The 22,043-nt window shown below is 57.4% G+C and overlaps 1 protein-coding gene across 4 annotated transcripts in view; it reads left to right on the top strand.

Moving 5' to 3' along the window:
• ABCA2 (ATP binding cassette subfamily A member 2) overlaps positions 1-21,700 on the top strand; it is a 34,918-nt gene extending 13,218 nt beyond the window's left edge. For 2 of the 4 annotated variants that reach the window (XM_066201446.1, XM_066201442.1), the window contains 40 exons: positions 218-377; positions 577-705; positions 965-1,132; positions 2,158-2,254; positions 2,606-2,779; positions 2,860-2,962; positions 3,506-3,620; positions 3,970-4,160; positions 4,389-4,539; positions 4,839-5,043; positions 5,496-5,660; positions 5,968-6,151; positions 6,444-6,656; positions 6,972-7,168; positions 7,249-7,431; positions 7,846-8,030; positions 8,119-8,239; positions 8,972-9,259; positions 10,292-10,510; positions 10,663-10,765; positions 11,115-11,440; positions 11,896-12,109; positions 12,287-12,392; positions 12,690-12,801; positions 13,226-13,286; positions 13,543-13,717; positions 13,801-13,916; positions 14,360-14,507; positions 14,722-14,845; positions 15,686-15,818; positions 15,992-16,109; positions 16,242-16,420; positions 16,730-16,871; positions 17,211-17,345; positions 17,522-17,625; positions 17,892-17,984; positions 18,280-18,382; positions 18,523-18,660; positions 18,869-19,075; positions 19,320-21,700. In XM_066201446.1, coding sequence (XP_066057543.1) covers positions 218-377; positions 577-705; positions 965-1,132; positions 2,158-2,254; positions 2,606-2,779; positions 2,860-2,962; positions 3,506-3,620; positions 3,970-4,160; positions 4,389-4,539; positions 4,839-5,043; positions 5,496-5,660; positions 5,968-6,151; positions 6,444-6,656; positions 6,972-7,168; positions 7,249-7,431; positions 7,846-8,030; positions 8,119-8,239; positions 8,972-9,259; positions 10,292-10,510; positions 10,663-10,765; positions 11,115-11,440; positions 11,896-12,109; positions 12,287-12,392; positions 12,690-12,801; positions 13,226-13,286; positions 13,543-13,717; positions 13,801-13,916; positions 14,360-14,507; positions 14,722-14,845; positions 15,686-15,818; positions 15,992-16,109; positions 16,242-16,420; positions 16,730-16,871; positions 17,211-17,345; positions 17,522-17,625; positions 17,892-17,984; positions 18,280-18,382; positions 18,523-18,660; positions 18,869-19,075; positions 19,320-19,355 — 6,121 coding nt within the window. In that variant the 3' untranslated portion in view covers positions 19,356-21,700. The remainder of the gene's footprint in view (positions 1-217; positions 378-576; positions 706-964; positions 1,133-2,157; positions 2,255-2,605; positions 2,780-2,859; positions 2,963-3,505; positions 3,621-3,969; positions 4,161-4,388; positions 4,540-4,838; positions 5,044-5,495; positions 5,661-5,967; positions 6,152-6,443; positions 6,657-6,971; positions 7,169-7,248; positions 7,432-7,845; positions 8,031-8,118; positions 8,240-8,971; positions 9,260-10,291; positions 10,511-10,662; positions 10,766-11,114; positions 11,441-11,895; positions 12,110-12,286; positions 12,393-12,689; positions 12,802-13,225; positions 13,287-13,542; positions 13,718-13,800; positions 13,917-14,359; positions 14,508-14,721; positions 14,846-15,685; positions 15,819-15,991; positions 16,110-16,241; positions 16,421-16,729; positions 16,872-17,210; positions 17,346-17,521; positions 17,626-17,891; positions 17,985-18,279; positions 18,383-18,522; positions 18,661-18,868; positions 19,076-19,319) is intronic. The other 2 variants (XM_066201443.1, XM_066201445.1) reach the window with 2 other exon arrangements.
• Positions 21,701-22,043: the final 343 nt, after the last annotated feature.

The following is a 22,043-nucleotide window of genomic DNA, read 5'->3' as shown; positions in this document are numbered from 1 at the left end:
CCCTGTGCAGGCCAGGGATGTCACCCCTTGCTGAGCAGGCAGGATGGGTGCTGTGCCGCACTTGGCTGTGCTGCAGCCAAGAGTGCCCCTTGTGTTGGGCAGCACCACGCAGGCACTGGTGTCAGTGTGAAGGGCTGTCATGGGCAGGGGTGGGGGCTGCCTGCAGCAAGGGGTGCTGAGCCTGAAACAGAGTGGAAAGCCTGAGCTCCCTTTGCAGGACCATTGAGCCTGAGGCACTGAAGCAGGGCAACATGAGCTCACTGGGCTTCACCAGCAAGGAGCAGCGGAACTTGGGCCTCCTTGTGCATCTGATGACCAGCAACCCCAAAATCCTGTATGCACCTGTGGGCACTGAAGTTGACAAAGTCATCCTGAAGGTGAGGATGCATAGGCTGGGACCCCTGTCCTTCTTCTCCCACCAGTCCTGCTGTGCAGGTGGGCTGTGCGGCAGGGAAGAGGTTGACTCCCAGACACAGGCAGTGGGAGGTGGGCAGGTGTCTCCATGGCTGCTAGCCATCCCAGAGAGCCGGAAGCCCCTGCCTCTGTCCGCTGTATGATTTTCTGCCTGGCCCCCAGGCCAATGAGACCTTCGCCTTTGTGGGCAACGTCACCCACTACGCCAAGGCATGGCTGAACATCTCCCCCGAGATCCGAGCCTACCTGGAGGAGGGCAGGCTGCAGAGGCGCATCCACTGGCTCCAGCAGGTAGGACAGGGATTTACTGCCCTGGTGGTGGAGAAGGGGTTGTCCTCCCCCCAGATACCCTGGGGTTCTTCATGTGGTACTCCCTGGTATCTGCCTTGCTCTTGTGGAGACTAGTCTGGATCCCTGCACAGTGTGCACCCTGTCTTCCATCCCCAGGAGGAGCTTTGGGTCCTACCTGTGTCCATGGAGGGGGGACAGTTGATCTGAGAGGCAGGGCATACCCCAACTTCTTCCTCCCATGTCTTCCTCTCTGTCTCAGTTGGCTGCTGACCTCCACAAGCACCCAGAGATCCTGAATGTCTCTGATAGTGATGTTCTTCACAACTTTCTCAATGGCAACTTCTCCCTGCCCAATGCCAGCATCCTGCTCCAGCAGCTGGATACCATTGACAATGCTGCCTGCGGCTGGGTCCGCTTCATGGCCAAGGTGAGATGGAGCCTGTGGGGAGGTTGAACCACTGACAGCCAGACTCTGTTGGGCTGAAGAGGGTCAGATCCACTGAGACCTGTTTAAAAGCATGGGACAGGAGCCCTGGGGGAGGTGGTGGCTTGTGCAGTGTCCAGAGCTTTGAGGTAGATGTCTGGGGTGGAGGTGCTCACACACTGTTGACTTCAGGGGCTGGGGTTGGCTTTGGGTAGCACATGCTGTACTGTGTGCATGCTCTGTGTGCTAGACCCATCTGGGGCCTTGAGATACCACTAGCCTGCTGGACCATGTCCAGAGAAGGGCAATGGAGCCAGGGAAGGTTCTGAAGCACAGGTCTGATGAGGAGGGAGCTCAGCCTGGAGATAAGGAGGCTTAGAAGGGACCTTCTAAGCCTCTACAATTACCTAGAAGGATGTTGTAGCCAGGTAGGGGTTGGTCTTTTCTCCCAAGTGACAGGACAACAGGAAACAGCCTAAAGTTGTAGCAGGGGAGGTTTAGATTTGATTTAGGAGTAAACTTCTTCACTGAAAGGGTTTTCAGTGCTGGAACAGGCTGCCCGGGGCAGTGGTACTACCCCCGTGTTTAAAAAATGTGTGAATGTGTCACCTGGGGGCATGGTTTAGTGCTGGGCTTGATAGTGTTTGGGTTAATGGACTCTATGTTCTTAGAGAGGGCTGGCACTGTTTTATACTACAACGACACAGATTCTGAGCTTCAGAAGGCTGAATTGACTTTTTTATTTTTGGGATGTGTTAATCTTTTATGCTATTCTACACAGACCGATTTGATTGGTGAAACAAAGACAAATTTCTTCAATCACATTGGTCTGACCAGAGGGACATCAAGAAGAAGTCCCTCCCAGGAAAAGGAATGAATAACAAAGTACAGTTTACAAAAACATCTTTCTTTTTTACAGAAAATTCCCTGGGAAAAGAATTTCAGAAAACCAAAACATCTCAGGCACAGAACCAGGGCTACAGAGGGCTTTTCTAGTCTTAGTGATCCTATGATTCTCTTCCCACTAGGTCAGCGTGGACATCTTCAAAGGCTTCCCGGATGAGGAGAGCATTGTCAACTACACGCTGAACCAGGCCTATCAGGACAACGTCACAGTCTTTGCCAGTATGTCCCAGGGAACCAGCTCTTCTCAGGGGTCCCTGAAACTTTGCCCTTCTCCAGCTGTGCCCTGGAGCCACTGGAAGGATATGGGTCCCTAGGTGCACGTGTTGGGTGGATGAGGGGACTGAGTATCTCATGGTACCCATCCTCTGCCCCGTGCTGCTGTCCTGGCTCTCCCACTGACATGGCCTGCTGTCTATGTGCCCTTGCATTCCATGGGGGTCTCACATCCTCAGCCATGCCACCCATCTCATCCATGGCAGCCCTCACAGTGCCCTCCCCATCCCTGCCTGTTGCTGTGGGGCAGCTGATGTGGCTGGCCCCTGTGGACTCTGCCTCTTCTGCTGCCCACAGGTGTCATCTTCCAGACCAACAGGGATGGCTCATTGCCCCCCCATGTCATGTACAAGATTCGGCAGAATTCCAGCTTCACAGAGAAGACCAACGAGATCCGGCGGGCATACTGGCGGCCTGGCCCCAACACTGGCGGCCGCTTCTACTTCCTCTATGGCTTTGTCTGGATCCAGGGTAAATGTCAGCGCCCTGCCACTGCTGCCCACAACCCTGGCCCCTGTGTACTCAGCCTGGCCTCTCTTCCTCTTCCACAGACATGATGGAGCGTGCCCTCATCAACACATTTGTTGGCCATGATGTGGTGGAGCCTGGCAACTACGTACAGATGTTCCCGTACCCGTGTTATACCCGGGATGAGTGAGTAACGCTCACCTGCAGGACCTCCCTCCTTCCACTTCGTGGGCCAGGATACTTTAGCTGGGAAAAGGGAACAAGTTTGGGGGCCTGAAAGAGATGGGTGACACTGGGAGTGATGGGCAACCAGTTAAGTCCAGTTCCTTGGACTACCAGGCTCAGGAGGCAGGGGAAGGTAAAGGAATGGTGCATGGTTCTGTTGGTGGTTATGGATTACAGTGGTCTGGAGGCAGCTCCTGTAGAAGTCCCAGAGCCACCAACCCTCCTGGGCAGGAGGTTGGAGAGGGCCCCATCCACACGAAGGACAAGCAGGGCCCTGGGCTGAGCCCGTGGCTACTGCCTGCCTGCAAAGGCTTGCCAGGCATGACACTTGATTGTCCTGTGGGCTTACTGGAGGAGTTCTTTTAGGGCACTAAGGAGGTGCTGGGTTAGAGACTGGTTGTCCCTGGGCAGTGGGAGAGTCCCTCCAGGGCCCCATGTCCCAGGGTCTCCACAGGTCTCTGTGGCAAGTGCCATCATCCAATTCTCCCCTCTCTACCTCATCAGCTTTCTCTTTGTCATCGAGCACATGATGCCCCTCTGCATGGTGATCTCCTGGGTCTACTCAGTGGCCATGATGATCCAGCACATCGTGACAGAGAAGGAGCATCGCCTGAAAGAGGTAGGGATGGTGGAGGAGATTCTTGGGGAGGAGTGGGCGTATCTGAGCCCTACATTCTGTGCTGTGTCCCTGGTCACCTTCCTTGTATTTCTGGGTTACATGAACTAGGGCACATGCAGATCCCAAATCCCTAGGTTGAGCTGGTCTTCCTGAGTGTCCCCAGCATGAGATGAGCCCTGCCCAGCACTGGAGGGAGCTGAACTCCTTGGCACCCCTATACAGGGTGCTGTGTCCTGCCCTCTCCCAGCAGCTCCCTTGGTGCTACCCCTTGCCCTCCCAGCCCAGTGAGAATGATAGCAGGGGTGCACAGGGTTGGGGACAGCCCTGCTGAGTAGTTTTGGCCTCACAGGTGATGAAGATGATGGGCCTGAACAATGCGGTGCACTGGGTGGCTTGGTTCATCACTGGCTTTGTCCAGCTCTCCATCTCGGTCACAGCACTCACTGCCATTCTCAAGTACGGCAAGGTCCTGATGCACAGCGATGTCCTCATCATATGGCTCTTCCTTGCCATCTATGCTGTGGCCACCATCATGTTCTGGTGAGCTGCCTGGTCTGTGCTGGGCAGTAAAGGCACATGGGCCCCAGGTTCTTGTGCCATGGAGCGAGGGTGTTGGGATCCATGTGGGCAAGGGCCAGTGGAGGGGCACAAGTCCCTCCAAGCAGCTGATTTGGGGAGCCAATTTATTGCCTCAACAGCACTGAAACCAGATGGTGTGGGGGAAGTCCTGGTGGGGTGGGATCCAAGGAGACACTGTTCTCCTTGCAGCTTTCTGGTGTCGGTGCTCTACTCCAAGGCCAAGCTGGCTTCTGCCTGTGGCGGCATCATCTACTTCCTCAGCTATGTGCCCTACATGTACGTGGCCATCCGGGAGGAGGTGGCCCATGACAAGATCACAGCCTTTGAGAAGTGCATTGCGGTGAGTTGGCTTGCAGCAGCTGGGGACATGCTTTGAACCAGGTTTGCCTCGGGCATCTCATGTCCAGTACAAAGCCACCAGGCTGTCACCAAGCCCTGGGCAAGCCATTGCCTGTATAAACCAAACTCTCTGTGGGCTTTTGAAGGTATTTCCAGAAGGTTTGGTGCCTCTCAGGGCCAGGAGCATTTCCGTGGGGCTGGGTGGAGCAGCACTGGGTAGGAATTTACCTCAGTGTGTTCTCTGGAGCTGGCCTGTGGTTCCTGCTGACCTCCCATTCCCTTCCCTCCACCTCTTCACAGTCCTTCATGTCCACCACGGCCTTTGGGTTGGGCTCCAAGTACTTTGCGCTGTATGAGGTGGCTGGCGTGGGTATCCAGTGGCACACCTTCAGCCAGTCACCCGTGGAAGGAGATGACTTCAACCTCCTGCTGTCCATGATGATGCTGGTTGTGGATGCCATAGTGTACGGGGTGCTCACGTGGTACATCGAGGCTGTGCACCCGGGTACGTGTGGGCAGAGGGGCATGAGGGCACCCCAGGCCTTACAGGAGCCTATTTGCTGCGGGACACCTGCCTGCGTGTCTTCATCTGCTGGTGTCAGCCAGGTGTCTCAGTTCAGGGGCTAGCTGTAGCAAAGCCAGATGTCCGCAGCTTATCCCCCTTATCCTCCCCCTTGTGGAAGCATCTCAGTTGTTCCCGTTTTTTTTCATTGTAAAGCTGGAGCATGAGCTTTACAATGAAAAATAACTGAGTCCCAAAGGACTTTGTTTCCTAGCACAACCCACAGAACTGCGCTGAGCCCAGCTGGCTGGAGTGTTCAGAGCCCCCACCGTGCAGTGGTGATGTGACCTGGGAAAACCCCCATGCCCATGCCAAGCTCTGACCCAGTACTCAGCAAGCTTCTGCATGGCCCTGGGTGTACGGTTGGCCCTGACTCCCTGGGGCTGTGGTTGCAGGCATGTTCGGCCTGCCACGGCCCTGGTACTTCCCTTTCCAGAAGTCTTACTGGCTGGGCAATGGGCGCGTGGAGACCTGGGAGTGGACCTGGCCATGGTCACGCACCACCCGCCTCAGCATCATGGAGGAGGATCAGGCCTGTGCTATGGAGAGCCGGAGGCTGGGTGAGGGCAGCTGGGAGTGGCAGTGGGTGGCAGAAGGGTGGCCCTGGCTCTGCCACAGGGTCTTGCCTTGGCCATGGACCCCTGTGCTCTTTTCAGGGCAGGATACTGGGCCAAGCGCTGTGGCCTCTCTGGGAGCTGCCATTGTGGCATGGGAGGGGGAAAATTGGCAAGAAGCAGAAGGGAAGGGGCCACAAGCCAGCATAGCCACCATGGGAGAGAGGCGGGTTGATTCATTCCCGGGGAGCCCCACTCAAAGCCTCGCTTCCCTGCCCTCCCCTGGCTCCTCACCATCATACTGTCGTCACAGCAGAGGAGACAAGGGGCATCGAGGAGGAGCCGACCCACCTCCCCTTGGTCGTCTGCATCGACAAGCTCACCAAAGTTTACAAGACAGACAAGAAGCTGGCGCTAAACAAGCTGAGCCTCAACCTCTACGAGAACCAGGTTGTGTCCTTCCTGGGGCACAATGGTGCAGGCAAGACCACCACCATGTGAGTGCCTGCCCAGGCAGAGAGAGACCATGTTCCTCTGGCCAGCTGCAGGGTGTGAGGCAGGGGCTTCAGGATGTCTCTGCAGGGCTCTGTGGCAACTGGTGCCATGCTGAGAGGGCAGCAGTGTTGGGTGTGGGGCTGGCACAAATATGCAACAGGCAGTAGGCTTGTGGCCCTGTGCCGATACTGCTCTGCCTGGGGTCCAGCAGATGCTCTCAGAGATGGTGGTTGGGATTGGTGCCAGACTGAGGAATGTGAGCTCCCTCACACAGTTCTTTCTCCATCCATCCAGGTCCATCCTCACTGGCTTGTTCCCTCCAACATCGGGCTCTGCTACCATCTATGGCCACGATATCCGTACGGAGATGGACAAGATCCGGAAGAACCTGGGCATGTGTCCCCAACACAATGTGCTGTTTGACAGGCTGACAGTGGAGGAGCATCTCTGGTTCTACTCACAGCTCAAGAGCATGGCAGAAGAGGAGATCCGCAAGGAGATGGACAAGTAGGCACCCTCCAGCTCCTTTGTCTTCATCCATGCCTTTGGCATGAGGGAGTCTCCTTCCTGCTGGCTGTGCCATGGAGGGTGGTCTGGTGGCAGAGGTGTTGCATGGAGCAGCTCCACCAAGTGTTTTCCCACCCTTGGGGTGCCAGGCCATGGAAGTGAGCAGAAAATGCTCATAGCCTGACTGCAGCTGGACAGTCCCAGCAGCCAAAGGCTGCAGATACCATGTAGGGAAGAGGCATTACATACTCCCCACAGGCACTGGGCACCAGTACAGCCCCCCCAGCATTCCTGGTGTTTCTGCCCTGTCCCCAGGATGATTGAGGACCTGGAACTCTCCAACAAACGGCACTGCCAGGTGCAGACTCTCTCAGGTGGCATGAAGAGGAAGCTGTCAGTGGCCATTGCCTTCGTGGGTGGGTCGCGGGCTGTTATCTTGGATGAGCCCACAGCTGGTGTGGACCCATATGCCCGAAGGGCCATCTGGGACCTCATCCTCAAATACAAGCCAGGTGAGCAGAGCTGGGCAGAGCCTAGCATGCTCCTCTGTGGCAGCCTTGGCCCCTCTGCTGAGGCTTTTTGCTGCCATCAGGGAGGACCATCTTGCTCTCCACACATCACATGGATGAAGCTGACCTGCTGGGGGACCGCATCGCCATCATCTCCCATGGGAAGCTCAAGTGCTGTGGTTCCCCATTGTTCCTCAAGAGCACCTATGGTGATGGCTACAAGCTAACAGTAGTGAAGAAGCAGTCGGACATCAGGAATGGCACAGGTCTGGGGAGCAGTGGGACCCTTTGTTAAAGGAGTAGATGGCACCAGCCCTTCTTCAGCCCAGCAAAGGAGAGGTCAACACCCAAGTACTCCCATCCTGAGTCTCCTTAGGTCACATGGAGGGCAGAGGAGAGGGGGCAGGGGTGTAGGAGGTCCCATTGTTCAGCGTTAATTTTTCCCAGTTGGGTCCTTGGCCAGACCTTACATGGTGGCATTTTTCTCTGGGTGCTGGTTCTGTTGAGCCTGTGGGTTGCCCACTGAGATGTCCAATGTGGGCCACATTGCAGAATGTCATCCCCAGGCCAGTCAGGGTGACAGAGAATCCCCTATGGCTGTAGGGAGTAGGGGAAATGTGGTGGGTCTTGGTGGGAGGTGAGGTGTGAGCTGGCTGATGGGTACTGTACCTCTGCCCCAGAGCCAGGCCAGCCACACAGCCCCCCGAGCCACTCCTCTGTCAGCCCCTGCTCTGAGCCTCGTGTCTCCCAGTTCATCAAGAAATACGTGGCTTCCTGCCTCCTGATCTCAGACACCAACACAGAGCTCTCCTATATCCTGCCCAGTGAGGCTGTCAAGAAGGGCTGCTTTGAGAGGCTCTTCCAGGTACCTGCAGGGGCTGGCAGGGTGGGCAGGCAAGGGGCTGTGGCACTGTGGACATCTGCCCTCCTCACACAGCACTTTGCTCCCACAGCACTTGGAGCAGAGCCTGGAAGAGCTGGATCTCACCAGTTTTGGGCTGATGGACACCACGCTGGAGGAGGTCTTCCTGAAGGTGTCTGAGGAGGACCAGTCTCTGGAGAACAGTGACGTGGGTACGGGCGCCGGGGGGGGGCACAAGGTGCTGCCGGGGCTAGTGAGGTGCTATGTGATCTTGCTGGGCTTGGTGACTTCAGGAGTCTCCTGTCCCAGGTGGAGGAGAGATTTCCAGCAGAGCCCATCCTGGCCAAGTGCAGCCAGCCTCTGCTCCACTCTGGGTTTACTCCCACCTGGAACAGTGTCTAGCTCTTGTGTCCTCAGTACAGGTCTCCAGAGGACACCACAGAGATACTCCAAGGGCTGGAGCATCTCTGCCATGGAGCCAGGCTGGGAGAGCTGGGGGTGTTGACCTGGAGAAGAGAAGGCTTCAGGGAGACCTTATGGCACCTTCAAGTGCCTAAAGGGGGCTTGAAAAAATGAGAAAGGGACTTTACATGGGCAGGTGGTGTTAGAACAAGGGAGAATGGTTTTAAACTGAAAGAGGAAAAGTTTAGATTAGATGTTACAAGGAAATTATCCCCTGCAAGGGTGGTGTGGCCCTGGCACAGGTTGTGCCGAGGAGCTGTGGGTGCACCATCCCTGGAAGTGTTCAAGGCCAGGTTGGATGGGGCTTGGAGCAACCTGGTCTAGCGAAAGGTGTCCCTGCACTACACAGGAGAGTAGAATGAGGTGAGGTCCCTTCCATCCCAAACCAGTCCGTGATTCTGTGATACAATCCATCCCCAGCTGGTGCCGTGCTGCAGTGAAGAGTAGCATGGCTGGTGGCAAACCCGCATTTTTTCATTCAGACATGAAGGAGTCCAAGGATGCCCTGCAGCCACCCACCTCTGAGCTGGGCTCAAAATCGGAAGCTAATGGGGAGTCCCTGGCTGAAGCAGCCATGCCAGAGAAGCCCGAGGTGGAGCTCAGCAACCTGGTGACCTGCTCCAAGCTGGCGCAGTCGCAGGCATCCCTGCGCTCAGTGTCCTCGGTGGGCTCCGTGCGTGGCGATGAAGGTGGGGCTTATTCCGAATTCTTTGGGGATTACGCGCCCCTGTTCGATAACCGCCAGGACCCTGATAACATCAGTCTGCAAGGTTGGTGCCGCTGGTGCCCGGCCAGCGGCAGGGGCCGGGGGAGGCACTTAGCTGGGTCATGGAGGGTTTGCCCAGGGTGGGCAGAGCTGGCCCGGTCCCTCGGAATTTGTGGTTGTATCTGAGGTGGGTGGCTGTGACTGCTGGGATGAGAGCCTGTGAGGAGAAGGCTGATGGGGCATCCAGCAACACAGCACCCAGAGAGCCACAGCCTGTGTCGGGGGGGCTGGGAACAGGCTGTTTCCACAAGTTTGCACCCCATACTGGTAGGGTGTGCATGAGGGTCTTGTGCCAAGGCATGGAGCCAGTGAGAGCAGCCAGTGTTGGCTCTGCCTCTTGTGGATCTCCAGTGCCACCTTGCAGACTTGCCCCACTAACATGCCCTCTTCCCACACTGGCACCAGTTGGGTTTCTCCTCTTGGTCCTTGGGCATAGAGTCACCTTCCAGGTGTTGGCTTCACCTGTCACACCTTGCCGTGGGGGCAAGGCTCTCCCTGCCTGGATGCTGAGATTGCTGGATAGAGAGGGTGCAGGCAGGTGCCTCAAGGTTATTGCCGTAGTCAAGAGATCCTGTTCTGGGTTATCTCACAACTCTTATGACTAAATTAGGATGTGCCACCTCTTCTCCCCACCAGGGCTGTGGGAGGCAGAGCTGGGGCAGTGCTGTAGCAGTGCTCCCACTGTCTCACTGGGACTTGCACTTGGGTCTTGTCCCCTGTTCCTGACTGTGCTGACCCCCCACCAGCTGGCAGAGCTGATGGGAAAATGGAGGGGTCCTAGAAAAAAAGCATCAAATCAGGTTGTTTTTTTAAACTATTGTCTAAATTTTCCATTTGGGGCCAAGAGGAACCTGCCAGCCACATATCTTGCTTCCCACTGCACTGCTTCTGTGGCTCAGTGGCAGAGTTGGGGTTGGATGCTGCCCTTAACCTTGGGGTGGCTGAGCTGGGCTGGGCATCTGGCGCAGCTTCCTGGGAGCCCAGGCTGGTGTGGGAGCAACTGTGTCAGAGGGCTGATGTTCCTCTCCTTTCCCAGAGCAAGAAGCAGAGGTGGAAGCAGAGGATCGTGACCTGGCAGGTCAGGGAAGCTTCAAACTGGAAGGCTCATGGCTGAAGCTGCGCCAGTTCCATGGACTGATCGTCAAACGTTTCCACTGTGCCAAGCGCAACACCAAGGCCCTCTTCTCGCAGATCCTCCTGCCCGCCTTCTTTGTCTGCGTGGCCATGACTGTGGCGCTCTCTGTGCCCGAAATAGGTGCATGCAAGCTATGTACCTACCTGCATGCTGGGTGACCTGTTCTGCCTGCCCCAGTGTTGCTACTGGCTGCAGGAGGACAAGGCCAAGGCAGTCTCCCTGTGTACAGTGGTGCTGTGAGTACGAGCAGGCTCCTGTCCTTGTCCCTACAGGTGACCTGCCACCCCTCATCCTCTCGCCATCCCAATACCACAACTACACTCAGCCCAAGGGCAACTTCATTCCTTACGCCAATGAGGAGCGGCGTGAGTACCGGTGAGAGCTGCCACTGCTGGTGACCAGCACCCCATGCCCAAGGCCCATCCCTGTCTCCATCCATGGGACTGCAAGGGGAGGCAAGTGGGGAGGGCAGCCCGCAGGAGGCCTAGTGCCAGGGCTGGCTCAGGCTTGGAGCAGAGCCTGGCTGGTGCCGTGTCCCCTGACAAAAAGCAAACTCTGTCCTGGCCAGGGTGTCTCTGGGAGGTGTGCCAGCCCTGGCACTGACTAGCAGCTCAATCATGCCAGGCACAAGCTGTGTGTGCTCATGATAAGTGCCAGGGCCTCAGGGAGGTCCCAGAAGATGGCCACAGTGCTGAGATCTGTCTCCTGCTCCTTGCTCCTGCAGCATTAGGCTGTCTCCCGATGCCAGCCCTCAGCAGCTGGTGAACACTTTCCATCTGCCTTCTGGTGTGGGGGCCACCTGTGTGCTCAAGACACCCTTCAACAACACGCTGGACCAGCCCATGCAGACCCTCAACCTCAACAGCAATGAGTCCAAAATGCTGGCAGCCAAGTATTTCGGTGCCATGTGCATTGACTCCTTCACCCAGGGCCTTCCACTTTCGAACTTTGTGCCGCCACCTCCATCCCCTGCTCCCTCTGACTACCCCATGTCAGTGGATGAGGACCTGCTCCATGCCTGGAACTCCACAACCTTCTCCACTGTTAAAGGTATCACCCATGCTGGGCGCTCTTGTGTCTGGGATTTGTCTCCAGCAGGGAGATGATCCCTCCCCTCACAGAAGTAGCTCCAGGGACTCTTGGGAGTATCTGTTAGTCTGGCCTGGCCACACAGCAGAGCTTTGTTGAGCTGAACTTGTGGCTTCGGCCCTAGAACACTGTCCCCATTCAGCCCCAACCATGCCAGTGGAGCGCTTAGGATGGTGACACTGTCACAAAGCCCTGTGGCCAGCCTTGCATCACCTTTGCTGGATGTGGTCCCCAGCTCTTTCTTTCTCCAGCCATACCTCATGGCCCATCTCTGAATATCTGTCCCCCCAAAGCTTTTTGCATGTCAGTCTCTGGGTCACCAGGACCCTGCCTGGCCAGCCACCCAACCCTCATGCTGTCCCCACCAGCTGGGGCAGGCAGGAGCCTGGCTGTGAGCTACCCCTTCTGCTCCTCAGGGACCGTGACGTCAGCCCCTGCCCTGCCCCGCATCATCCATGAGCCCATCAAGTGCACGTGCTCCATGCAGGGGACCGGCTTCTCCTGCCCTAGTGGTGTGGGAGGCCATCCTCCGCAGATGAAGGTGGTGACAGGGGACATCCTGACAGACATCACAGGGCGCAACGTGTCTGAGTATCTGCTCTACACCTCAGACCGCTTCCGGCTGCACAGGCAAGAGGGGAGGCTGGGAGGGTCTGTTCCGCACGATAGTGCTGGGGTGAGAACCAGGGGCCTGGGTACACCTGCCTCAGCGTGCTGGCTGGAGTCAGCAACATGCTCAAGCATGGTTCCACCCCCAGAGGTGAGGGACAGAAGTTGCAGCTTCCTCAGCAGTGCCTTGTCCCACAGGTATGGGGCACTCACGTTTGGAAACATCCAGAAGTCCATTCCAGCCTCCTTTGGAGCCAGGGCTCCGGCCACAGTGCGCAAGATTGCTGTGCGGAGAACGGCCCAGGTGGGACAGCACTGGCCCTCAGCACAGGGGAGATAGGTGGGGAGGAAAGGGGGTAGGTGGGGACCCCTGGGACTGCTCGCTGCATTGCTCTCAAAGGGCTTTGGGAGGCTTCAGCCATGGGGGAACGGTGAGCAGGTCTGGCCCAGCACAGTCAGCAGTGACCTATTCTCCCCACAGCCCTGAGCACAGGACGCCTGCCCTGTGGCTGGCTGTCCATCCCATCCTATCCCTTCTTCCCAGTACATCTCTGGGCCCAGCTCTCTTGCCATCTCCCACTGTTCCTCTCTCCTCCTCCAGGTCTTCTACAACAACAAGGGCTACCACAGCATGCCCACTTACCTCAATGCCCTCAACAATGCCATCCTGAGAGCCAACCTGCCCAAGAGCAAGGGCAACCCTGCTGCCTATGGTGAGGATCTGGAGGCGTTTGAGGGCAGGAGCATGTCAGGAACAGCATTAGGGCATGGTCCAACCAGGCTCCAAAGTGCACGTACACACCTTGGGTCAAGCAGGCTAGTGTCCAGCTGGAACAGGGGTTCACACACCTCAGCTCTGAAAAATGAGAGCTGGGATGAGCTCTTTATCAGGCCTGGGCTAGAATGTCCCAAAGTGCTGCCTGAAAGTGCCTGGGCTTGTGACATGTCCAAGGGTGCTCTCCAGGGAGGGAGGGCATGGCCTTGAGGTGCTGAGTTGCTTCAGAGTGCCCAGCTCCTGCTGAGCTTCAGGTTGGAAACCCATCCTGCTCAGAGCCAGGACTAGGCAGACTGGGGACAGGGGTATGTGTCCCAAGCCAGTTTTCATGCTTCCATGTTTCTTCTTGGTTGTTGTTGCAGGCATCACAGTCACCAATCACCCCATGAACAAAACGAGTGCCAGCCTGTCCCTGGATTACCTGTAGGTCCAAGGAGGGTGGCTGAGGGAGGGTGGCTGTCCTATGGGAGGTAGGGGGCTTTTTACTGGTGATTGCAGGGGAAGGCCGAGGCTTCTGCTCCGCAGGCTGCATGATGGGGAGGGACAGGGTGGCTGTGATGTGGGGGTCCCTGTGCCATGCCCTGCTCTGTGCACAGTGACTGTCCCACACCAGGGTGGGTGGCCCTTCCCCAGGCAACTGTGGGCGATGGAATCCCTGCTCTCCTTACTTCCCATCCAGCCTGCAAGGCACAGATGTGGTGATTGCCATCTTCATCATCGTGGCCATGTCCTTCGTCCCAGCCAGCTTTGTGGTATTCCTGGTGGCCGAAAAGGCCACCAAGGCCAAACACCTGCAGTTTGTGAGTGGCTGTGACCCCGTCATCTACTGGCTGGCCAACTACATGTGGGACATGGTAAGCAGGACATGTGGCCCCACCGACCAAGCCTCTGGGGCTGTGCCAGGGGGTGTGCAGTCACAGAAGTTTCTGTCTTCCAGCTAAACTACCTGGTGCCAGCTACGTGCTGCATTATCATCCTGTTCGTGTTTGACCTCCCAGCATATACGTCTCCCACCAACTTCCCTGCTGTCCTCTCCCTCTTCCTGCTCTATGGGTACGTTGCTCAGAGGAGGTGGTCGGAAGGCACGGGGGTTGCCTCCAGAGTCTTATGGAGTGGTGTTTTTAAACAAAAAGATGGACATTTAGACCAGATATTAAGAAATTTTTCATGGTGGGGGTGGTGAGGCCCTGGCACAGGTTGCCCAGGGAAGCTGTGGCTCTCCTATTCTTGGAAATGTTCAAGGCCAGGTTAGACAGCCTGGAGCACTAGTCAAAGGTGTCCCTGCCCATGGCTGGGGGTTGGATTAGATGACCTTGAAAGGTCCTTTCCAGTCCAAGCCGTTCTGTGATGTTCTGCAGTCCCCATAGCTGGCTGGGGTGCAGTGGGTTGTGAGGGCTGGGATGGGAGAGCCTGGGAACAGCAGGATGGAAATGGACTGTCCCAAGGCTGGGGGCGCCTCTGCTGCCATACTGGTGTGTGCTTTTTCTTCTCCCCAGCTGGTCCATCACCCCTATCATGTACCCAGCCTCCTTCTGGTTTGAGGTGCCCAGCTCTGCTTACGTCTTCCTCATCGTCATCAACCTCTTCATTGGCATCACAGCCACTGTCGCGACGTTCCTGCTGCAGCTCTTTGAGCACGACAAGGTACAGAACAGAGCATTCTCAGCTCTGCTGAGGGTGACCGGGAAGGGAGATGGTGACATCTGCTTGTGGGGCAGCTCAGGCTGGGAGGGTCCTCAGGATGTCTGTTTCTAGCAGGATCAGCCATGAGACCTGACTGGGCTAGATCTTGGGGATCCTGATCCTACCACTCACTCAGGGTTGTTTGATGGTTGTGTCCTCTCTGTTGTCCCCACAGGACCTGAAGGTGGTGAACAGCTACCTGAAGAGTTGCTTCCTCGTGTTCCCTAACTACAACCTGGGCCATGGCCTGATGGAGATGGCCTACAATGAATACATCAATGAGTACTATGCCAAAATTGGTATGGCTTCTTGTTCTCTCCCTTCCTTGCTTCAGAGCATGTGGGGCTGAAGAGGACCACGATGCTGGCACATCCCCTCTGCCTGCCCCATGGTGATGTCCCAAGATCCAGAGCAACCTGGAGCAAAAAGCTAAGGGAGTGGACTAGAGAGGGCACAGAAAAAGCCACGGCTGAGGATCAGCTGTGGCAGGGTGCCAGTTTCGCTGAAATAGGTTCCTTGGGCCATTCCAAATAGCAGCCCCATAGGGAGAAGAGGGTGTGAGCTCTGACAGGACAACTGACAGAGGTGTGTGGTTCTGCTGCTGCTGCACACTGCCTATGTTGGGCCATGGTGAGGCTATGCTGGATCTTAGTGGGGACATAGTTTAGCTGTGGTGGGCCATGGTGGGTCTTTGCTGTGACAGGAGGGATGGGGGTTGCAGGGACTCTCCTTTCAAACAGGGTTCTTGGGGGCTGCACTGCCCAACCATCACAAGTCTTTTGCCACTTAGTGCTTCATCCTGACCTCAGAAACTCCCCTGGTCTCTGCTTTTTGAGCAGCTTCTGTACATAAGCCAGGTGCTGCTGGCATCCTGAGGGACGATTTTGGGTCAGGATTTGGCAAATCCCTTTGATTCTACTCTCAATTGGGTTGATTCATCCTACTGAGGTTGAAAACTTGCCAGATGATTTCCACAGCACCCATGCTCTGAGATGGAATTGTGTTGCGACCAGCTCAGGCTGCTCTGGTGGGCGAACATGGGAAGCAGTGTCATTGTCATGGGTCAGCTCAGGAGGTACAACCAAGCTGTCCCCATGGGAAGGTGTCCCCAGCTGCTCTCTTCTCTTCCTCCTATTCAGGGCAGTTTGATAAAATGAAATCACCCTTCGAATGGGACATCGTGACACGGGGGCTTGTTGCCATGACAATTGAAGGCTTTGTTGGCTTCTTCATCACCATTATGTGCCAGTACAACTTCTTCCGAAAGCCCCAGTGAGTGTGGCCCAGGGCAGGGATGTTGGGGCTGGCCATGGGGTAAAGGTTTTCCATTAGGACCCTTGAGCTTCAGGCTGCCTTTCTGGCAGTGCTGAGTGGGAACTGCCCGGGCCTGTCAGGGATACAGCGCCTGGTCCCACATTCCCCCCTGCCTCTGCCCCCTCTCACAGGCGCCTGCCCGTCTCCACCAAACCCATCGAGGATGACATTGATGTGGCCAATGAGAGGCACCGGGTCCTGCGTGGTGATGCTGACAATGACATGCTAAAGATCGAGAACCTCACAAAGGTGGGGGCTGCATCAGGCTGCAAGGAGACTCCTGGGACCACCCCAGCCCAGGGATGTGGGTGGGGCAGCAGGTCCAGGTGGCTCCTGGTGGGCTGAGTCCACCTTCCCCTCCACCTTCCCCTTCCCTACTAGGTGTACAAGTCCCGCAAGATTGGGCGCATCTTGGCTGTGGACCGGCTGTGTGTGGGTGTGCGCCCTGGGGAATGCTTTGGGCTGCTGGGTGTCAATGGTGCAGGCAAGACAACAACATTCAAGATGCTGACAGGGGATGAGAGCACCACGGGTGGAGAGGCCTTTGTTAACGGACACAGGTAAGGGGGGCCTGAGGGCTGCCCGCTTTCCTGGGGAAGGGATGGGGTCTGCTTGGAGGACTCCCAGGATAAAGTAGTGTGAGTGAGCTTGTGTTTCCCAGTGGAACTCTGCAGCCTTGTGTCCTCTTGGGTGACCATCAACCTGGGATGTGGGGCAAGAGACAGTGACCCTGTGCTGAGGCTGCTCACTGGGGTTTTGCCTGGGGGAAGATGCTCCACGCCAGTGTAAAGGCGTGTGAAAAGGGGCTCAGCAGCAGTCCTCACAAGAAGAATTCCTTCTTCCCACAAACCCTCAATTTTCTCCTACAGCATCCTGAAGGAGCTCCTGCAGGTCCAGCAGAGCTTGGGCTACTGCCCCCAGTTCGATGCACTCTTTGATGAGCTGACGGCCCAGGAGCACCTGGAGCTCTATACCCGCCTGCGTGGCATCCCCTGGAAGGATGAGGAGCGGGTAGGGCTCTGAGCAAGCAGTTAGCAGCATGCAAGAGCTGGTGCTGTGCCACAGGGATGGTATCTCACTGGTCAGCAGCAGCACCCTGAGCCAGTGCTGCTGCTCTCGTGGCAGTGGCACCCCGGCAGTGTGCCCACATGAGCTGCCAGGGCCAGGCACATGCACTCGCAGGTCCCCACCATTGCTCATGGCTGTGCCGGGGTCTGCCATGGGGCTCCCCTGACTGGCACATGGCTTTGTAGTCCCCTTGGCAGCTGACATGCTAGGGAGCCCAACGGCTGCCTACTTTGCCAGCCCTGTGGCCTTGGCAGGATTATAGCAGTCCCCCATGCCTTGCAGGTGGTCAAATGGGCACTGAAGAAGCTGGAGTTGACCAAATATGCAGACAAGCCTGCAAGCACCTACAGTGGGGGCAACAAGAGGAAGCTATCCACAGCCATCGCACTCATCGGATACCCAGCCTTCATCTTCCTGGTGCGCCCTGAGGGTAGAAAAAGGACCCCGGGTGGGAGGTGCTCACCCGCTGCTTCACCACACACCACACATCTCCTGGAGTGTGGGATGGTGGCCTGAGCTGGACTCAGGACAGGAAGGGAATGGCAGGGTCCCTCCCAGGGCTGGCATGTGTGAGGGTGCTGTCTGTCCCCTAGGATGAGCCAACCACAGGGATGGACCCCAAGGCACGGCGCTTCCTCTGGAACCTCATCCTGGATGTCATCAAAACGGGTCGCTCCGTGGTGCTCACGTCTCACAGGTCCAGGGGGGATTCTGTGCCCATGATGCCTCCAACCACCTGAGATGCTGTGTGGGAGGGAGAGGGCTCCCCGATCCCCAGGGAATGGCATTTGGTAGGGGCATGAGGAGCAGGGGGAGCCTGGGACACCCTCTGTTGCCTTCTCTCATCCATGGTAGTGGGGCCACAGCATTTGGGTGATGCCCTGGGAGGCCCAGCTCTCCACCCACTATAGCCCTGTCATTGTTCTCCCATGCCCCCCACTGAACCCTCCCTTGTCTTCCCAGCATGGAGGAGTGTGAGGCCCTCTGCACCCGTCTGGCCATCATGGTGAATGGGCGGCTCAAGTGTCTTGGCAGCATTCAGCACCTGAAGAACAGGTAAGGACCTGGCAAGGGCTCAATATGCCTGCATGAGGCCCAGCAGCCTGTGTGTGCTGCTGGGCAGGAGGGGGCTGGATCCCCATGGTTGGGTTACAGTGTGGCATCTGTGACAAGATACCAGCCCTTTGTGTGGATGCTGCTTTAGAGGTGGGCAGGGAACAGGGTCACTGAAGTGCCCTGCCACCGGCCTGGTGTCTGGTAGTGGCTGCGTGAGAGCCTTGTTCCCTTCCATAGGGTCGTGGAAGTGCAGATGAGGGGACAGGTCCTCATGGGGTGCCTTGTTCCTGTGCAGGTTCGGTGACGGCTACATGATCACAGTGCGCACCAAGTCCAGCCTCAATGTCAAGGAAGTGGTGAGGTTCTTCAACCGTAACTTCCCTGAGGCTGTCCTCAAGGTGAGCTGCCCATGGTGGCCATGCTTTCCCCTGCCAGCCCCCTCAGGGCACAAGCAGTCTTCATCCTCCATGAGGTGAAAGGAGGGAGTCCAGGAGTGAAGGCTCAGTGCCCTCATCAGCCCACTGTGACCACCCTCCAGGAGCGTCATCACACTAAGGCCCAGTACCAGCTGAAGTCGGACCAGATCTCACTGGCACAGATCTTCAGCAAGATGGAGCAAGTGGTGGATGTGTTGGGCATTGAAGACTACTCTGTCAGCCAAACCACACTGGACAATGTAAGACTGAGGACGGCATGGGCAGCTGGATGCTTGTCCTCAGGGAGTGACGAAGTGCCAGGCAGGATCTGCCTTTGGGGCAGGGGTTGGAGCTAGATGGGGAACATGGTGGCAGCCACCGCACAGCAGGATGCACTGAGTCCTGACCTGCCAAGCATGGGGTGGAGATGCCTGCAAATACCTGAGTCTCCTGCCTCTTCCTCCTCAGGTGTTTGTGAATTTTGCCAAGAAGCAAAGTGACAACCTGGAGCAGCAGGAGACCAGCCCCAGCTGTGTCCTGCAGTCACCCCTGGAGCGCATGCTGAGCCTGCTGCGCCCCCGCACCACCCCCACTGAGCTGCGGGCCCTTGTGGTGGAGGAGCAGGAGGACTTGGAGACTGATGACGAAGGACTCATCAGCTTTGAGGAGGAGAGGGTGAGAGGTTGTCCCCCTATCTGGGTGCTCCTGGTCTCACCTGAGTCCATGCCACAGACCCTGGGACTGGGTGCTGTGACACCACAAAGGTGACACAGTGGAGCCAGGGCTGGGCCTGGGATGGGTGGGGGCTCTCTTGGAGAGGTATCTGCTCTGCCACCTGTGCCAGACTCTGGCCCCAGACATCCTGGGTGTGCTGGCTGAGTGGGCAGCCCCTGAGCTGTGCCTGTCTCTCCCTGCTCAGGCTCAGCTCTCCTTCAACACGGACACGCTGTGCTGAGACCCTGGGGACAACCGTATTGTCAAGCCACCAAACCCTTTTGGCCTTCCCCTCCCTTTGCCCCGTGGAGCGGAGTTGCCGCAGCCGGAGCCACATGCCGGGGAGGACACAGTGGGTACAGCAATGCCTGGGTGGACCTTGCAAGCCACCACTGGGGTGGCTTTTTCCCCCTTCAGCTCCAGAGCAGCATCACTGTGTGGTGCCAGGGGCATGGTCCTCAACATGCCCTCGATGGAGACTGTGAAGGAAAGGACATGGCTTGGTGCCAGCACTGCCAGCCCCACACTGGGGCAGAGACACATGCCTGTGAGCAGTGCCTTTGGACACCCATGTTGCGCTCACTCTGGGGACCTGTGGCTGTGCATAACCCCCAGGCCTGGCCCCGTGGAGCTAGAAGAAGAATGGCTGCTTCCACATCACCCTTGGCTGATGCTGCCCTGGGCAATACTGGGGCAGGTGCTCTGGTGCTTCACCCATGACCGATTTCTGTCACCAGTGGGATGTCACTGGGGGTCTCAGCCCCACTGGTACATCTTGCCCACCCTGGGGTCCGTTCGCCCCGACCCTGCCTGGCCTTGGGCACTGGCTTCATCCCTATGCAGCAGTGCCATTGCAGAGGCACATGGCAGGGGCAGAGGGGGTATTTCACAGGGTATTTCACATGCTGGCACCAGCTGTTTCTCCCCTCTGCCCCTAATCATGTCCCTCACCGTCAAGTGCACTGCCTCCTGCCTGCCCTCACCACTTGCTTCCTCTACTTGCTGCAGCTCTGCCACCTTTCTGCTGTGTCCCCCTCCACATCGCTCTTGCCCTGACACTTGTCCCTCAGTGTCCAGCCCTGTACCGGAACCACCTGCACTAGGTTCTTATTGTTGGGTCACTGGTGGTACTGGAGGGGGGTTGCAGCGCCCCGGGATGGCTTTGGAGGCTGGTAGTGAGGTGGCTTTGAGGTACGAGGTCAGGACAGTCCAGGTGGGTGCCAGCGCAGCCTGGCAATGGTGCCTGGAGTGGTGGGGAGGGAAGGATGGACTGTAGTAGTGGGACTGGCAGTCACTGGCCAGCAGCAGGCACCCCCTCAGCCAGCAGTGCCCCTCCTTTTTGCAGAGGGTCCTGCTGCCTTGTCACCCACAGGGACCATGGCTGGTGCCTGCAGGTCTCAACAGGCTGCAGCTGTGCCTAGAGATGGGCTGGGAGCAGGGTCTGTGATGCTGACCCCACCCCCCACTGCTGGCTGCTGCAGCCTATGGGCAACATCCCAGGATGGCCTTGCACCTTCCTGGGGAGCACCTATGGTCCGTCTGCTCTGTGTGCTCTGATGCCCTCTCTGCCTCCCTGGCACAGGCTTGGCTGGAGTCCCTGAGCAGCACCAGGCACCTCAGCTGGCTGCCATGAGAGGTGGGGAGAGGCTGGCTCTGGCCCCACTTAGGCACAGGAGCGGGGCCAGACCTCAACTGTCCCTATGCCCCTTGGTCCCATCAGCCCCATATACCATCTGCTATAGATTGTGATACAATATACAGTATTTTCAATAGGGGGAAAACTGGGGTAAGAAGTTCTATTTTCAGATTTTTCAGACCATATTTTTTTTAATGGCATATGGGAAACTAGCTGGATCTGGGATGGGGTGGAGGGCACAGGGGGGCAGACCCCACCAGCATGCCCTTGCTCCTATGCTGGCCACACTCTGCCTTCCCCAGGGCATGCAGGAGAGCAGGCCAGCTCAAAAGTTTGGCCTTTGCGATCAGGGAGAGGGGTCAGTGTCATCTTTGAGTCCCCAGCTGTCACCATGGTGGCACCCTGGGGCACCTCAGGTGGGCAGTGCTGCTGTGCTCTGGGCTTTATCCTTGCCCCATACCTGCCACACTACACTCTTGCTCCAGGCTCGAGATGGGCACTGGCACCCCAGTCACAGAGTGTCTACCCTGTGCACTCAGTCTTCCCCCGCCACCATGCCATCATCCCCATGGCTTCTGAGGGTTAGTCGAGGTGCCCATACAGCCTGTGTGGCCGGTGGCCTCCCTGCCCTGGGCTTAGGGCTGCCTGGGCACAGTCGCTGCTAGAGTCACTTCAAGGATGGGACCGGGAAGGTAGCGCCCCATGGCATTGTCCCAGGACAGGGGTGGCTGTTGCTTTAACACTGTTCACTTTGTCGAGTTTGGCCCTGCTTCTGGCCTTGCCTCCCCCTGCATGTCCTTGGCCACCAGCCACGGGCATAGTGCCGGTGCCATGCTCAGCCCCAGGCATGGAGCCCATGGGGGTGGGAATGTCTTGGAGCTGCCTGTATATTGCTACCAAACAAAAAGATGAAATGTGAAAATAATGATTGTTTTAAATAAAAAGTAATAACTGAATCCATTGAGGCTGTGTAGTTGAGCATGGGGGGAATGGCAGGGCTGGGTGCCTGGGAGGGCCTGGTCTGAGGAGGAGAGTGGCAGTGCCCAGGGTGGGGGTGCAGGATCCTGCTAGGGATCCTTGCTAGGGGCAGAGAGTGTGGAGCACAACACAGGTCTGTGCCCAGTGCTTGTCATTCAGGCAGTGTGGGGTGGCTGGGGGTACAGGCAGGAGTGGCAGCAGCTGGCAATGCCACCAGCTGCCTGTACTGGCCTGTGGTTGCCAGCAGCCATGGTGGCGGGGCCCCATTGCAGGGCGTCCTGTTTGTGCCATGGGGCCAGGCGTGGGTGGGAGCGG

This window comes from Chamaea fasciata, unplaced genomic scaffold (genome assembly GCF_029207755.1).
Source record: "Chamaea fasciata isolate MVZ Bird 193981 ecotype frontalis unplaced genomic scaffold, bChaFas1.0.hap1 SCAF_20, whole genome shotgun sequence".
In the NCBI taxonomy this organism is placed as follows: Eukaryota; Metazoa; Chordata; class Aves; order Passeriformes; family Sylviidae; genus Chamaea; species Chamaea fasciata.
This window is presented reverse-complemented; position numbering and strand designations above follow the sequence as displayed.